The sequence below is a fragment of the Phyllobates terribilis genome, unplaced genomic scaffold (assembly GCF_046119375.1).
Source record: "Phyllobates terribilis strain yellow unplaced genomic scaffold, ASM4611937v1 Scaffold_1__5_contigs__length_1240528914, whole genome shotgun sequence".
Taxonomy (NCBI): Eukaryota; Metazoa; Chordata; class Amphibia; order Anura; family Dendrobatidae; genus Phyllobates; species Phyllobates terribilis.
The window spans coordinates 667,210,584-667,228,649 of NW_027362761.1; the positions used below are offsets into that span (position 1 = coordinate 667,210,584).

Sequence of the window (18,066 nt, forward strand, 5' to 3'; positions counted from 1 at the left end):
ATAGAACCTGTGAAAAAAAAGAGTAAAATAAAAAATAAACATTATACTTACCTTCTGACGGCCCCCGCTGTGCTTGTCCTCCCTTGCCGGCAGATCGCAGGGGACTGAAGGACCTGCGCTGACGTCATTTAGTCATGTGACGGCAGGTCCTTCAGTGTAATGTACCGCGATTTGCCGGCAGCCAGGACGGAGCGAAGCAAGACTGCAGGGGCCATCAGAAGGTAAGTATTAGATTTATTTTTTTATTTTTTACCATTCTTTACGGTCACACTATATAAATCCATGCTGGTTGCATGGATTTATATAGTGTGACCAAGTTGTCAAGCACTTTCAAAGTGATGCTAAAATCGCTTGGAAAAGCGCTTGATAACCCGCATGCGGAAATGCATGTGAAGAACGCTTCACATCCGCATGTACCTGGCAGGAAAAACACATGTACAATCCGCAGGTACAATCCGCATGTACAATCCACAAGCGTTTTTTCAGCCAGGGAGATGCAGAAACGCTCAGAAAAAATCCAGAACATTTCTGCATCGTGGGCACATAGCGTTAGACTGATACTGGTCTGCAGACAACAGTGAAGCATGTGTTTATTCAACCATGCAGAGAGACAAACATTCTTGGCATAAGTCAAACTGTGAAGCCCAATCATGAGACCCTGTGCAGCCATGACATGCGACTAACTGGAGTCAAACTTTAGCACATGGGGCTCTAGGCCCAGCTTTGGCATAAGGCATGAGGCTAGTAATCGCCCAGAGGCCTAGCCTCGTGCACTTACCTGTGCTGGCTCCACACCCATTAGAACAACAGGGGGAGCTGGTAATGCCGAGAGCCCATCATGGAGGGAAGCGGCGTCACACCGGGAATGCTACACAGGCTGGCTGCTGGCTGAAGGACCTCTGCCCAGAGAGGTGTCAGCCACGGACTGCTCGACAGAGGGAAGGGAAGGCCGAGACCCCCCTAATTCCCTTGAATCCGTAAAACGAAGCTCCACCTTGGAGCACATGCAGCTTGATGCCAAGAGCCCTCCACTGAGGGAAGCGGCAGTAGCCACTTCACGCTCTACTGACCCGGCTGAGGGATCCCATTCCCAGTGAGGTATCAGCCCGGAGACTCACAGAGGGAAGGGAAAAGATCGATCTTCTCTGATCCCCCAGAGCTCCCAGGTAATGGTTGCGCTGATGCGCATTCCACTCCTGCGTCTGTCCCGCAAGGGACAGGAAAAAAACACTGGAGGGAGGAGGTGGGAGGGGAATTTTAACCTCTCTGTGATCCTGTCCCGTCATAGGTCAAGGAAGGGCTACCTCCTAGTGTGCTGTCCTGAGGGATGTACACTCCCTGACAGAAGTTATGTCGCTTATCCATGTTATGTAAATAAAAGCTTATAACCGGACGTTAAATTCATCCATTGGTTTTATAAATTACTCTTTTGAAAGCTGAAACCCTCCCAAATTTGGTTTAGGTTAAGAAAATAAATTGGCATCAATGCTGAAATATTGATCATTTAATGAACACAGAATTGTCATATTTTGGCAAGACAAAAGTTTTGTCGCCCACAGAAAGTAATGTGATATTCAAACAAATAATTATCTTAAAATACAAATATATGTTGCATAACATTGGTGAATGAAGTTGTGGTGCTATTATAGTCATATTTAATATTTAGTGTGACTTCCATGAGCTTGAAGGACTGCATCCATGCGGTTCAACAATGATTCATACAGTTTATTAATGAAGTCATCAGGAATAGCAGAGAATGCCGTCTTACATGCCTCCCAGAGTTCATCTAGATTCTTTGGTTTTGTCTTCCAAGCTTCCTCTTTCATCCTACCCCAAACATGCTCAATGATGTTCATGTCTGGTGACTGGGCTGCCCAGTCCTTGAGCACCTTGATCTTTTTTGCCTGGAGGAACTTTGTTGTAGAGATGGATGTATGAGATGGAGCACCATCCTGCTGCAGAATTTGACCCCTTTTATGATTTGGAATGTAAGAGGTAGCTAATACTTCTTGATATTTTAGGCTATTGATATTGCCTTCCACCTTGCAAATGTTTCACACACCCCATACTGAATGTAACCCAGACCATGATCTTTCCACCACCAAATTTAACTGTTTTCTGGGTGTATTTTCGATCCATACGGGCTCCAGTAGGTCTCCTGCAGTATTTGTGGCGGCTGTGGTGTAATTCTACTGAAGATTCATCAGAGAAATCCACCTTCTGCCACTTTTCCAGCGTCCATCTGTTTAGCAGGCTGTGGAACTTTGCAAATGCCACACGTTTTTTTATTTGCCTTTTGTTTAATGCTGGCTTCTGGGCACTGATTCGACCATGGAGGCCATTTCGAGACAGAATACTACAAACTGTTCTAGTTGACACAGGGACTTGAGGTGACCAGGCCTGTTGGAGCTCTGCTGCAGTGGAAGAGGGGCTTGCTTTGAATTTTCTAACCAACAAAGGTTCCTCCTGAGCAGTTGTCTTGCGGGGTCTGCCGGACCTGGGCTTGTCAAACATCTCCAGTCTCTTCAAATCTTTTTTTAATTCTTTGTACTTGACGCTGAGACACATTGAAGGTGCCAGCCACCTCTGCAGTGGATCTGGTCTTCAGCCTCTTGATAATCAAGGCTTTGGTCGCAGGGTGGATTTTTGGCATGTTGTCAGAGCTCAAGGTGCAGTTCAAGTGAAGGTCTGGGATGCTTGGGTTTCTTTTTATCCTCACCCACTAATTAACGGATCATTTACTGAGCACTGGTGAGGATGTAAACTAGGATTGGGTGCATTATATGACCACACGACAAAACTTTTGTCTTGCCAAAATCTGACCATTCTGTGTTCATTAAATGATCAATATTTCAGCATTGATGCCAATTTATTTTCTTAACCTAAAGCAAATTTGGGAGGGTTTCAGTTTTCAAAAGAGTAATTTATAAAACCAATGCATGAATTTAATGTCAGGTTATAAGCTTTTATTTACATTACATGGATAAGTGACAACTTCTGTCAGGGAGTGTACTTGAAAGTGAACTGGCTACTCACGCCCCCCAAAGAAATACAGCAAATTCTGCGCTCCCAAATCCATATGCCCCTCTCCTTTCTGAACCCCTGTGTGTTTAAACCACATTCAGCGTCAATGTTTGGCATTTCAGTAGTGATGAGAGCCCGTTTAATTTATAGGTGCATGTCTCCAGAAGCAAGAGCTGTGCATAATGTACTGGGCATGACAACGTACTGGGAACTTCAACATACAGGATACTACAATGGCAGATTTGAAATTTTCACTCAGCAACATAGACTGTTGTTTGTTTCTGGAAAACAGCCATTGAGTCAAAATCGTCACTACAACTGTAGATAATTTCCCAAAGGGATATCATTTCTAAAATAGGGTCAATTGAGGGGGGACTCTGCTCTTCTAGAACTTATGGCTCTTTATATGGAGTTCATAAACTATTCTTTGAAAATCTGTGGACCAGAAGGCAAATAGCGCTCCCTCCCTCCAGAGTCTCGCCATGTGGCTAAGCAGTGCTGTACAACCACACTGTCTCGGGTGTGTCAGATAGTAGCTCTGGATCTGTTTGTAGGTCACTGTGTCTGGCATTGTAGACGGCTTCTTAATCGGTCTGCTTTTAGGACCCAGCAGCTACCTCCCTTCTGCTCTGATTGACACACCCTTGTTTAAAAACTCTCACTATGCTTCAGGGACTCGCCGGTGATATTTCTTGGTTTCCTTGGCTCGGGCTTGGAGTACTAGCATTCGGCTAGCTTCTTTTCTGGTGCCCAAAGAGGACCGTTAGCTTGCGCAGACACCAGATGAGAAACGCCAGGTTATCCTCTGTTTGTCTACCTTGTTGTCTTTAGTTGATAGTGGGGACTGACCAGTGCTCACCCCCTCCCTCTCCCTATCTAGGGCCAAGCTCTAGGGATATACAGGGCTTAGGTTTCCTGCTTGGCGATTGATGTGGAACCAATATAGGGACAGTAAGGTAGACAGGGGGTTATTAGATTTGCCTAGAGGTCTCCACTTCCCCTTGCCCTAGTGTTTGGGCTGCCTTCCTCTCTTCCCTTCATGTTGCACTTTGTCTTCTCACACCGTGCGTGACACACATATGGGATATTTCAAGGTTCAATTGTATGACAAATTTTGGTGCCATTTTTACCCATTTCTTGAGTGAAAATGTAAAATCTGGGGTGAAAACCCGCACTTGGAAATTTTTCCCGTTTTACCGTACACAATACGGTAAAACCAGTAATGTTGTTCAAAAGTATAACTCGTCCCGCAAAAAATAAGCTCTCACACGGCCATATTGACCACAAAATAAAAACGCTATGGCTCTAGGAACAAGGGGAGCAAAAAACGAAAATGCAAAAACGGAAAATCCCAGGGTCCTTAAGGGGTTAAAACACAAAGTAGTAAAACAGCCAGTGTGTTAGATGCAGTGGAAATATTACTGCTACATATTAACTAAAATCTTGAACTTAACAATATGCCTACTTGTAAGAGAGCAGTGATGTCAACTTGTATTGTACAAATGTGATTTGTGCAGAATTATCATGTGCCAAGTCTCTGCTTTGCGCAGATATGTATAACTTTGTCATATGCAAAATTCCCAAGCATGAACTCAAGATCATTTGTAGAGAAAACTATTTACCTGTATGACTGCAAAATGTCAATAATCCCAATATAGAGCAAGAGACGTTCCCCTTTGCCATTCACAGCTGGAATTCCTCCCATACTAAAAAAAAAAAAATAGATAGGCATTAAGATTTAATTATTACTGTACCAGTTATTTAAGTGAATTTAGCATTCAAAGAAAAAGGTAAACACAAATTATACTGTAAATCGCTGAGTATATAGGCTACCATCAGTTGAAGATTTAATTGCATTGAGAACCCAAATCACAAAAGGTTCAGAGTTGTAAATAGTACAGACCAAAGGTTTGGACACACCTCATTTAAAGATTTTTCCGTTTTTTCATGACTATGAAAATTGTACATTCACACTGAAAGCATCAAAACTATGAATTAACACATGTGGAATTATATACTTAACAAAAAAGTGTGAAACAACTGAAAATATGTCTTATATTCTAGGTTCTTCAAAGTACCCACCTTTTGCTTTCATGACTGCTTTGCACATTCTTGGCATTCTCTTGATGAGCTTCAAGAGGTAGTCACCGGAAATGGTCTTCCAACAATCTTGAAGGAGTTCCCAGAGATGCTTAGCACTTGTTGGCCCTTTTGCCTTCACTCTGCGGTCCAGCTCACCCCAAACGTTCTCGATTGGGTTCAAGTCTGGTGACTGTGGAGGCCAGGTCATCTGGCGTAGCACCCCATCACTCTCTCTCTTGGTCAAATAGCCCTTACACAGCCTGGAGGTGTGTTTGGGGTCAGTGTCCTGTTGAAAAATAAATGATGGTCCAACTAAACGCAAACCGGATGGAATAGCATGCCGCTGCAAGATGCTGTGGTAGCCATGCTGGTTCAGTATGCCTTCAATTTTGAATAAATCCCCAACAGTGTCACCAGCAAAGCACCCCCACACTATCACACCTCCTCCTCCATGCTTCACGGTGGGAACCAGGCATGTAGAGTCCATCCGTTCACCTTTTCTGCGTCGCACAAAGACACGGTGGTTGGAACCAAAGATCTCAAATTTGGACTCATCAGACCAAAGCACAGATTTCCACTGGTCTAATGTCCATTCCTTGTGCTCTTTAGCCCAAACAAGTCTCTTCTGCTTGTTGCCTGTCCTTAGCAGTGGTTTCCTAGCAGCTATTTTACCATGAAGGCCTGCTGCACAAAGTCTCCTCTTAACAGTTATTGAAGAGATGTGTCTGCTGCTAGAACTCTGTGTGGCATTGACCTGGTCTCTAATCTGAGCTGCTGTTAACCTGCGATTTCTGAGGCTGGTGACTCGGATAAACTTATCCACAGAAGCAGAAGTGACTCTTGGTCTTCCTTTCCTGGGGTGGTCCTCATGTGAGCCAGTTTCTTTGTAGCACTTGATGGTTTTTGCAACTGCACTTTGGGACACTTTCAAAGTTTTCCCAATTTTTCAGACTGACTGACCTTCATTTCTTAAAGTAATGATGGCCACTCATTTTTCTTTACTTAGTATTTGTATTATGGCAAGAAAAAAAGCAGCTAACAGTCTATTCAGTAGGACTATCAGCTGTGTATCCACCAGACTTCTGCACAACACAACTGATGGTCCCAACCCCATTTATAAGGCAAGAAATCCCACTTATTAAACCTGACAGGGCACACCTGTGAAGTGAAAACCATTTCCAGTGACTACCTCTTGAAGCTCATCAAGAGAATGCCAAGAGTGTGCAAAGCAGTCATCAAAGCAAAAGGTGGCTACTTTGAAGAACCTAGAATATAAGACATATTTTCAGTTGTTTCACACTTTTTTGTTAAGTATATAATTCCACGTGTTAATTCATAGTTTTGATGCCTTCAGTGTGAATGTACAATTTTCATACTCCTGAAAATACAGAAAAATCTTTAAATGAGAAGGTGTGTCCAAACTTTTGGTCTGTACTGTACGTTCATGCTGGTCCACATGAATTTATAGGTCATTTACAAGTGCTAATTTCTATCTGGCAATGCAACTTAAAGGGAACCTGTCAGAGCTGGCCAAAAGTATTGGCACCCCTGCAATTCTGTCAGATAATACTCAGTTTCTTCCTGAAAATTATTGCAATCACAAATTCTTTGGTCTTATTCTCTTCATTTAATTTGCTTGCAAGGAAAAAACACAAAAGAGAATGAAGCAAAAATCAAATCATTGATCATTTCACACAAATCTCCAAAAAAGGGCCGGACAAAAGTATTGGCACCCTCAGCCTAATACTTGGTTGCACAACCTTTAGCCAAAATAACTGCGAACAACCGCCTCCGGTAACCATCAATGAGTTTCTTACAATGTTCTGCTGGAATTGTAGACCATTCTTCTTTGGCAAACTGCTCCAGGTCCCTGATATTTGAAGGGTGCCTTCTCCAAACTGCCATTTTGAGATCTCTCCACAGGTGTTCTATGGGATTTAGGTCTGGACTCATTGCTGGCCACCTTAAAAGTCTCCAGTGCATTCTATAAAACCATTTTATAGTGCTTTTTGAAGTGTGTTTTGGGTCATTGTCCTGCTGGAAGACCCATGACCTCTGAGGGAGACCCAGCTTTCTCACACTGGGCCCTACATTATGCTGCAAAATTTGTTGGTAGTCTTCAGACTTCATAATGACATGCACATGGTCAAGCAGTCCAGTGCCAGAGGCAGCAAAGCAACCCCAAAACATCAGGGAACCTCCGCCATGTTTGACTGTAGGGACCGTGTTCTTTTCTTTGAATGCCTCTTTTTTTTTCCTGTACACTTTATGTTGATGCTTTTTCCCAAAAAGCTTTACGTTTGTCTCATCTGACCAGAGAACATTTTTCCAAAACGTTTTAGGCTTTCTCAGGTAAGTTTTGGCAAACTCCAGCCTGGCTTTTTTATGTCTCGGGGTAAGAAGTGGGGTCTTCCTGGGTATCCTACCATGCAGTCCCTTTTCATTCAGATGTCAATGGATAGTACGGGTTGACACTGTTGTACACTCGGACTGCAGGGCAGCTTGAACTTGTTTGGATGTTAGTCGAGGTTCTTTATCCACCATCCGCACAATCTTGCGTTGAAATCTCTCGTCAATTTTTCTTTTCCGTCCACATCTAGGGAGGTTAGCCACAGTGCCATGGGCTTTAAACTTCTTGATGACACTGCGCACGGCAGACACAGGAACATTCAGGTCTATGTAGATGGACTTGTAGCCTTGAGATTGCTCATGCTTCCTCACAATTTGGTTTCTCAAGTCCTCAGACAGTTCTTTGGTCTTCTTTCTTTTCTCCATGCTCAATGTGGTACACACAAGGACACAGGACAGAGGTTGAGTCAACTTTAATCCATGTTAACTGGCTGCAAGTGTGATTCAGTTATTGCCAACACCTGTTAGGTGCCACTGGTAAGTTACAGGTGCTGTTAATTACACGAATTAGAGAAACATCACATGATTTTTCAAAGGGTGCCAATACTTTTGTCCACCCCCCTTTTTTAGGTTTGGTGTGGAATTATATCCAATTTGGCTTTAGGACAATTCTTTTTGTGTTTTTTTTCATTGAAGACAAATTAAATGAAGATAATAATACCAAAGAATTTGTGATTGCAATCATTTTCAGGAAGAAACTGAGTATTATCTGACAGAATTGCAGGGGTGCCAATACTTTTGGCCAGCACTGTAGGTCATAGGAAGCTTAATAAAATGACACCTTGATAACAGTGATCTCCTGTCTTATTCCAGAGAAATCCATGCTTTTCTTATACAGTGATGGGTGAACCAGTCACTGTTTGGGTTCGGCTAATATAGCCAAACACCGAACAGTTTTTTAAAAGTTCGGGTTTGGGTACCAGAACAGTACTCGAACCCGAACACGGACTCCATTCATTTGAATGGGGGACCCGAATTCATCTGGTTTCCAGCGCTATCATTTGCGTGACAGCGCAGGAAATACAGGCGCTGATCGGCGGTAATTGTTATACCACTGTCAGAGCGCTGTGGCATCATGCTGACAGGTGTCATCATGATGCCACAGCAGTGACAGTAACCTAGCTTCCCATGCTGTCACGCAGGCTCTGATCGGCGGTAATTGCATTACTGCGATCAGAGTGCTGTGTCAGCATGATGCCACAGCTTTGACAGTGACCCGCGGTAAAAAGCTTACCGCGGGTCATAGGCGCCGGATGATGGTACTACTACTACCACCATCAGCCGGCGCCTCCTGCCATAGGAAACAGCTAGCACCAGCGCCGCTGGATGGGAGCAGTAGTCTCCCATCCGCCAGCACCTGTGCTTTGCTTAATGTAAAAAAAAAAAAAAGGTAAGATAAAAACACATTATACTCACCTACACCTTGTCCCCAATGTTCCGCACCGGCAAAAAAAAACAAAAAAAACATATACTCCCCTTACACCTAATCCCCGATAACCTGTAATAAAAATAAACCAACCTCATCCTTCCCTTTCCGACATCCAAATAGCGAGGGTCCCACGAAGATTCCATGAACAGAGCAGCCACATAGTATGTGACCGCTCTGCTCATTTGTCTGCAATACACTGACTCAGTGTATAGCCGGCAAATGAGGTCTGTGCATACGCATTGAGTATTTTCCCACGCATGCAATTCCCACTCAGTTCAACTCATTGCATTCGTGGGAAAGTACTCACTGCGCATTGACCTGTTTAACCGGCAAAACACTGAGTCAATGTATTGCCAGCAAATGAACAGAGCAGTCACATCCAAATATCTATTATCTATCAATCCATATATCTATTATTTATAAATATATCTATCTATCCATATATCTATCTATTATCTATCTTTCTACATATCTATCCATATAAATATATTATCTATCGATCTATTATCTATTTATCTATCTATCCATATATCTATTATCTATCTATCAATATATCTATATATCCACATACTGTATATATAACTATTATCTATAAATATATTTATATATCCATATATCTAACTATTATCTATCTATAAATCTATCGATTATCTATGTATCTATCTATACATTATCTATCCATATATCTATTATCTATCTATCCATATATCTATTAATCTATACATATATCTATTATCTAGATATCCATGTATCTAAACTATTATATATCTATCTATAAATCTATTTATCTATCCATCCATTATCTATTTATATATCTATCCATATATCTATTATCTATCTATCCATATCTATTTATCTATCTATCCATATATCTATCGATTATCTATCTTAGATAATTGATATATATATTGATAGATATAAATATGTGATAGATATAATCCGTGCTTTCCATGTGTACCTTACTGTTCATGAAATGTATTAATAAATGAGTAAATACCTGGAACAAAAATGGCTTGGGGTCACCTATAATTTTATTAACCAGCAGAGGGAAAGCGGGCAGCTGGGGCTGATGTTTTTAGCCTGGGAAGGAGGTAATTACCCATGGAGCTTCCCAGGCTACTAATATCAGCCCCCAGCTGTATACTGTAAGGAGCTGCCCACTTACTAAAGACTATGATACTTTTCCAGCAACGGACCACCATTTTTGTCAATATTATTATTGTGTGTTAGTCTATGTGCCCACCATGCAGAAATGAAGCAGAAAATTTCTGCATCTGCCTGGCAGAAAAAACGCATGCAGGTAGTGCATGCGTTTTTCCTGCCAAATACATGCGGATTTGAAGCGTTATTCACATGCATTTCCACATGCGGATTGACAAGCGCTTTCCAGGCGATTTTAGCATCACTTGGAATGTGCTTGTCAACTAGGTCACACTATATAAATCCATGCAGCCGGCATGGATTTATATAGTGTGACCGTAAAAGAATGTTAAAAAATAAACCTATACTTACCTTCCGATGGCCTGGGGTGTGTAGCTGCGCTCGTTCCTGGCTGCCGGGATATCGCGGGACACTGCACTGAAGGGCCTGCGGTCACATGACTGACGTCACCGCAGGGCCTTCAGTCCTGCCCGCAAGCACAGGGAAGGAGACCGGGGGCCGTTGGAAAGTGAATATTATCTTTATTTTTTATTTTATTCTTTTTTTTACAGGTACAATGATACCCAGGTCTGGATGAGAGTCTTCTCTCCTCCAGACTTGGGTACCATCCGCACATTGAAACGCATATAATCCGTGAGTACAAATGTACAGACACGGATTATATGCGTCTCAATGCAAGTCAATGGCGGCGATTACGCCGCGCTTCCGCAAAATTATGGACATGCTGCGGATTTTTGAGCGCAGCATAAACGCTGCGGAAAAATCCGCAGCAGGGGCATTGACAGTGCGGCTTGTCATTGGGGACCATGGGGGGCGGATTACCAAGCGTTTTTGAAGCATTTATGCTGCGGAAATTCCGCAGCATAAACGCTTGAAAAACGCATCGTGGGCACTCAGCCTTATTAGTGATTTACTTGTTATGTTTTATATACTTCTGCTAACTTGTCAGTATGTGCACTAGATTCACTTGTAAAATGTCCAGCTTTCCACTAATCTGTATCTCAGAACATCTTTATCTCAGGAGTCCATTGTTTCAACAGCCAATAGGAGGGGGCTGACCTCAGAGAAGGAGAGGAGAGACATGTTTTAGTTTTAGAGTTGTGTGGAAGGATTGAAGGAAGAGGATGGAGACCGTTGACTTGGGAGGATGGATTGATAAACATGTTACCATTATGGATTATGTCATTTGAATTTAAACTTTCTTAAAAGGACTGCTGCTACTGGATATCTGTGCTTTCATCGTTTTATCTGCCGTCTAGAGGATCATGGACTGTGACTACAGACTATACTGGCTGGAGATACGAAATCTATGGGCCAACCAAAAGTTGGGAGACAGTGAGTATGGCCTTATTCAAAGCCAGTGGAACTACTGAACCCAGATTGGGAACTTGAGGACTGAGAGAACTGTATTTTGGCAGTTTATCTGGAATTGCTTTATTACCATGGCTGTGAACAATAAAATATTGTTGCATTGTTAACCTGCTTAGGTGATTACTTACAACGTACAACCCGAGATCTTTACATATACATAGCCTTTACTGGCTGTCCGGTACATCAGTAAATCACAGTGACAACACTGGGGAGATCACACAATATCCCACCGCTGCCGTCACTCTGTCAGGGATTCACAGGATTGAGCAGGGATTCGCGAGCACACGATCCCGAGTACTCACTGCGTAGCTATCGGCAAGCGAGCAGAAAGCGTATGGCGTCACCCCTCCGGATTCCAACGAATGGAATACGTGTGTACGCCCCTTACGGTTACTGACTGCTTTACGATAGCCCAATTATTATTATTCGCTGCCACCACCAGCCAGTTTGATATATTATACAGGCCTGGTGGGACGCCTGTGTTCTGGTAGCGTATATGGCTTCGGGGGAGGGAACGATTACAGGTCAAAAGAAACAGAACTATTAAATTTTATATTTAATCCAAAAGGGAGCCAGTGTTTAGGAAAAATATGCAAAGATTTTACAAAAGGGGACATTTACAGTACAGAATAGACAGTTACACAAAATAAACAGGATTAAAGAAGAAAAGTACTATAAAGTTCGCAGAGACTACTCAGTATAGCTGGAGGGAAGCGCTCCTATTGGACCGTTCAGTGAACGTGACCCGTGTTACACATTAATATGTATTTCCAACATGAGTACTGATCCATCCTCAGTTGGGTCTTTTGTGCCGAAGGGGGAGATTGGCCCACACACCCTCTGTGCTGACATCACGTGGGCTGGCTTCCAGCCTTCACATTTTTATTAAAAATGTTCACTTCTGGGATAACTTCTCTCGTTGATAGCAAAAGCTTGCAAACGAAGCCATGATTGCCATTATTAATTTGCCTTTCTTTAGAGACCACACACAACATAGTTGCGGTCTGCTATTTTGCTACTGTTGCGCCGCAGCTCCCCAGAGGGGCTTACAGCTACGGGAAAATAAACCTATTGTTCCTTAGCTGACCCTGTCACTAAAAATATGGGCCCCATTATTATCGGACCTTAGTTATTCTATATTTCGCATCGGCTCCGGCCCGGCTACAGACCTCTGTTAAATTCCCTTTGAAGCTTTGGGAATACAACCTTCTCAGCTAGCTGTAAATTTATCACAAGCCTGTGTTAATTGGGTCAGGTGGCACCTTTTGGGCTAGCATTTGCTTACAAGGCATTTCTCGTGTGTGTTAATTTGCATACAGACAGATGGTAGATTGTCAGCTCTTCTCTCCTAACAAATACTATAAGGGTCAGGCGGATGAAGAAGAGGTGTCTGGGAGGGAGAAATTCTTAATATTTTTCTGACACTGGCTATTAAAATGGGGGACCCCTCAAACAGTGACGTGGGTCCCCCTATTTTAACAGCTAGCAAAGGCTATGCAGACACCTGGGGGCTGATATTAATAGCCGAGGAAGAGGCCATGAATATTGGCCCCCTCTGAGGCTAGAAACAGGAGCCCTCAGCCACCCATAGGATGCACCAATTCTGGCACTTAGCCTGGCTCTACCCACTGCCCTGCAGCAGTGGCAGTGGGGTTATAGGGCTGGGGTTGATGTCAGCTTATAATGCCAGCTGACATCAAGCCCAGGTTAGTTATGGAGAGGCGTCTATAAGACGCTCCCATTACTAACCCCATAGTGTAAGTAAAATGTAAAATAAAAACTACACAACCGATTCTATATGACTACATAAACCAAACTGGAATGAGATCATTACAAGAAATCTTCCTAGGTGAAGAACCCCCTGCAGGTTCCTGACTTTTCTATGAACAATTAAAAAGCTATATTAATACAATTGCCAAATAAACTAATATTTTTAGACCGCTTAACCCCCTTCGAAACATTATGTATATCAAAGAACCCTCCAGACCATACCGTCTCTCTCTTATACAAACTTTACCAAGAGGGACACACAACTTCTCATGATTTTACTTTCTTCTTCTCAAAATGGGAGAGTGAGTTGGGAAGACCTTTGTCGCCAGAGGACTGATCGAAAATTCTATTATTCACATTCCGATCTTCGTTGTGTTCAGTATCACAGGAGAGGAGTTACAAGGTCTTATCAAGATGATATAGATGTCCCTCGACCATTCATTCTATGTTGCCTACAACTCCAGACACCTGTTGGAGATGCTTAGAAGAAAAAGGCTCATACACACATATATGGTGGGCGTGCCCTCCTATTAAGAAATTGTGGGTGGCAATTTTCAAATTGTACAACAAACTCTCTCTACGCAAGATTCAACCCTCAATGGAATTAGCTCTATTATCCTTAAGGGACATTTCGATCTCTAAATTCAAGAGGGGCCTTTTTAGACACTTTCTCACAGCCACCAGGAACTTGATTCCCCAGTATTGGAAACAAGAAAAATCGCCACCACGTTCTGAATTTGTATCTGAACTTAACAACATCTATAGAATGGAGCAGTTGATAGGTCAGGTTACAGGAGATCCTGATAAGGTTTATAAATACTTGGGCTCCCTGGATCACGTTTAGGGAGACTCCAGACCTGGATTCCTGGCTGACTGGACATCAACCTGCACTTTAAAATAGAATGTCCAACTTCATAACCCTGATACTTTGAGAATCACAAGCAGACCATGTCCTGGATCAGTTGACCCTGTCCACTCATCGGGTGGATGTCTGGGCTAGTACGGAGGAGAAATCTTAGTTTCAACCCCCTTCTTTTCCCCTTTCCGCTCTTCCCTTCTCATACTTTTCTAATCCCCTCTACCTATTCCCTTTTTACACGTTTCTAATATTTTATATCATACTCCAATATTGATTATTAACGATTATAAGGTTATGTAATCCACACTGTAACTGTTAATTGTTATTCATTCATAACTAGCATTTTCTCAATAAGTCAAAACTGTGATTTTCTTTTGTTGTGTCATACTTCATTTTAATAAACTTGATTTGCACAAAATGTAAAATAAAAACACTCACACCCAGAATAAAATATTTTATTTGAAATAAAGACAGGATTCCTTTAATATCCTAAATTAAACCATACTTACCGTCATGCCCATTCCAGCTGAAGCAAACGTCCCCTGTAATAAAAATAAAATAAACCAACCACATCTTTACTTTTCCGACGCAGTCCAAATAACGAGTGTCACATGAAGATCCCATGAACAGAGCAGCCACAGTGTATGTGCTCTGTTCATTTGCCGGCAATACATTGACTCAGTGTTTTGCTGGCTAAACAGGTCAATGCGCAGTGAGTACTTTCCCACGAATGCAATGAGTTGAACTGAGTGGGAATTGCATGCGTGGGAAAATACTCAATGCGTATGCACAGACCTCATTTGCCGGCTATACACTGAGTCAGTGTATTGCAGACAAATGAGCAGAGCGGTCACATACTATGTGGCTGCTCTGTTCATGGAATCTTCGTGGGACCCTCGCTATTTGGATGTCGGAAAGGGAAGGATGAGGTTGGTTTATTATTTTACTTTTATTACAGGTGTAAGGTGTAAGATTTGTTGTAAGGTGAGTATATGGTGTTTTTTTATTTTCTATTTTTTGCAGGTGCGGAGAACATCGGGGACAAGGTGTAGGTGAGGATAATATGTTTTAATTTTTATTTTAATATTTATTTATTTTTAAATTAATTTTAAACCTTTTTTTTTTTTTTTTTTTTTTTTTTTTACGTTCAGCACAGCACAGGCGCCGGAGGATGGGAGACTACTGCTCCCATCCAGTGGCGCCTGTGCTTGTTGTTTCCTATGGCAGGAGGCGCCAGCGGATGGTGGTAATAGTACCATCAGCTGGCGCCTATGACCTGTGGTAAGCTTTTTACCGCGGGTCACTATCACATCTGTGACATCATGCTGACACCTATCAGCATGATGTCACAGCGCTCTGACCGCGGTAATGCAATTACCACGATCAGAGCCTGTGTTTCCTGCGCTGTCACGCAAATGACAGCACGGGAAACACCCGAACCCGAGCCCGAACAGTAACATGGACTTCCAGGGAAGTCAGTGTTCGGGCTCCGAAACCGAACAGTATATGTTCGGTACAGACGCCGAACTTTACTGTTCGGGTTCACCCAACACTATTCTTATATGTAAATGAGAAGTTCAGGACTATGTGCTGGAAAGTGATCTGAATGAGAATCTGCCACCAGAGATAATACACCCTTTCATGTAAAATTATCAGTGTGAAACATGTAACAAATATAGAAGAGTAGAACTGAACTTGGTCTCATTACAAACACATTTGGTGCAGTACCCACAGCTCTGCTCTGCTGAAGCCTTGGGAGGATCCTGCAGATGTGTCAGTACATCTGCAGGATGTGCTGACACACAGTCTGCTCTGCAGTGAGATCAGGAGAGTAGAGAGCGACCATTACATGTCTCACACTGGTAACACCCTATAATTTATAATAATCTCTGGAGGCAGATTCTCATGCAGATCAGTGTCCAGCCAATAGTCCTTAACAGCTCATTAACATATATGAAAATCGTGGATTTCTCCGGAATAAGACATTGCATCGCAGATCTCAAGGAATCATTATATTCAGCTTTCTATGACCTACATGCCAATAGAGACAGCTTAAAACAGTTGATCCTACTGACAGATTCCCTTTAAAAAGGTTGTCTACCTCTGGAAAGATTTTTTTTCTTTTCTTTAAATAAATGTGCTTTTGGTTAAAAGTCATTTTTGAAATTTGGCATCATTAAAAATGTTGCATGGTTTTGCTTTTACAGGCTTTTAGTTTCCCTGCAAATTCTACTTTGATGTGACCAGTGGTCATAAATCAGCTGACAGCTGCTCAGAAAAGAAGTGATAAGAGCTAGAAACTCTTCAGAACAATTTTACTGATGGATTTTCAGTTAACTCATTGTGCAGCCTGCAAAAGATGGTGTATAGCTGCAAACTGTGTAAAATTTCAATGAAAATCGAATTTTGGCCATTAAAAACGAAACAATTAAAAAAGAAAAAAAAACACATTTGATGTAGCTGCATTGATAAAAGTCTGATCAATCAAAATATAATTTAACCTGTTCGGCAAATAGCGCAACAAGAAAAAAAAACAAAAACGCAAGCATTACATTTTTTTTGCCCGCCTCAACATTGCAATAAAAGGAGATCAAAACATCTACCTCAAAATGGTATCAGTAAAAACGTTAGCTCAGGGCGCAAAAACTAAGCTCTTGCACAGCCCCATACCCCAAAAAATTTAAAGAATTACGGATATCGGAAAATGGCAACACAAGCAAAAAATGTTATAAAAGCAAAACAAAACTATGCCTGTTTGGTATCTGAGTAATTGTACGGATATTGCCAGGTCAGTTTTACCATACAGTGAACATGGTAAGTAAAATTTGAAACTACACTTTTTTGCAATTTCAACGCATTTGGAATTCATCTTTCGCTTTCTAGTGCGTCTAATGGTATCATTCCAAAGCACAACTTGTCCAGCAAAAACAAGCCCTCATACGACTATGTGAATGGAACAATACAAAAAAAGTTATGGCTCTTGGAAGGAGAGGAAAATCCAAAACCTAAAAAAAGTCGGATTTTGGTAAGACCTTACCGGTAAAATCCTTTTCAGCGAAGGAAGGAAGGGAGACACAGATCCATTACTAGTGGGTAGGCGGAGCCCCATAGGATAGTTCACCTCAGATTAGAAAAAGTGACGACCGGCCCCTCCAGTATAAAGGCTCCTCCTACTCCCATGTTCTCCAGTCCGTACACAAGCTAAGGAAGAGCAGACAACACCAGCGGAACAACACAACCCCTTCCGAAAATTCAGAAATGCGAGAGAACAGGTTATGCATATAACAGAAAAAACACACAGTCCCAGGCACTACTCACTGGACCTGACCACTGCGATGAGCTGGCAATGCTGGAACAGAGCCCTAGTGCGCCGACCCCAGTCCAGATGACCGCCATTAGAGAGGAGTCACGCCGCATCTGAAAACACAACAACACACTTCTGCCATGGGAGGGAGCTGTGTCTCCCTTCCTTCCTTCGCTGAATAGGATTTTACAGGTAAGTTCTTACCAAAATCCGTCTTTCAGCAGCAGAATGGAAGGAAGGGAGACACAGACATTACTAGTGGGACGTCCCAAAGCAGTCCAGAAATTAAGGGTGGGAAAAAAACAACAGAGGCAGATTCCCAAACTTAGATAAATGCGCAACCAGCGCTAAACACAAGTTAAAGAGATAACCTAAACTACAGCCGCCTGCAGGACCCTACGTCCTAAGGCCGCATCAGCGGAAGCACTGACGTCCACCTTATAAAACTTTGGAAAAGTGTGGACGGAGCGCCAGGTAGCCGCCCGGCAGAGTTGAGCTGCCGAGGCCCCTTGATGAAAAGCCCATGATGAACCCACAGCTCTCGTGGAGTGAGCTCGAATCTTAATTGGGCAAGGCTCGCCCTTAAGTCGGTAAGCCTCTAAAATGGCCGACCGAATCCATCGAGCTATAGTGTCCTTGGAAGCTCGTTGACCACGA

The 18,066-nt window shown here is 42.5% G+C and overlaps 1 protein-coding gene across 8 annotated transcripts in view; it reads right to left on the reverse strand.

Moving 5' to 3' along the window:
• PIP5K1C (phosphatidylinositol-4-phosphate 5-kinase type 1 gamma) overlaps positions 1 to 18,066 on the reverse strand; it is a 633,992-nt gene that overhangs the window by 509,322 nt on the left and 106,604 nt on the right. For all 8 annotated transcript variants that reach the window (XM_073685093.1, XM_073685062.1, XM_073685071.1 and 5 more), the window contains exon 9: positions 4,647 to 4,730. In XM_073685093.1, coding sequence (XP_073541194.1) covers positions 4,647 to 4,730 — 84 coding nt within the window. The remainder of the gene's footprint in view (positions 1 to 4,646; positions 4,731 to 18,066) is intronic.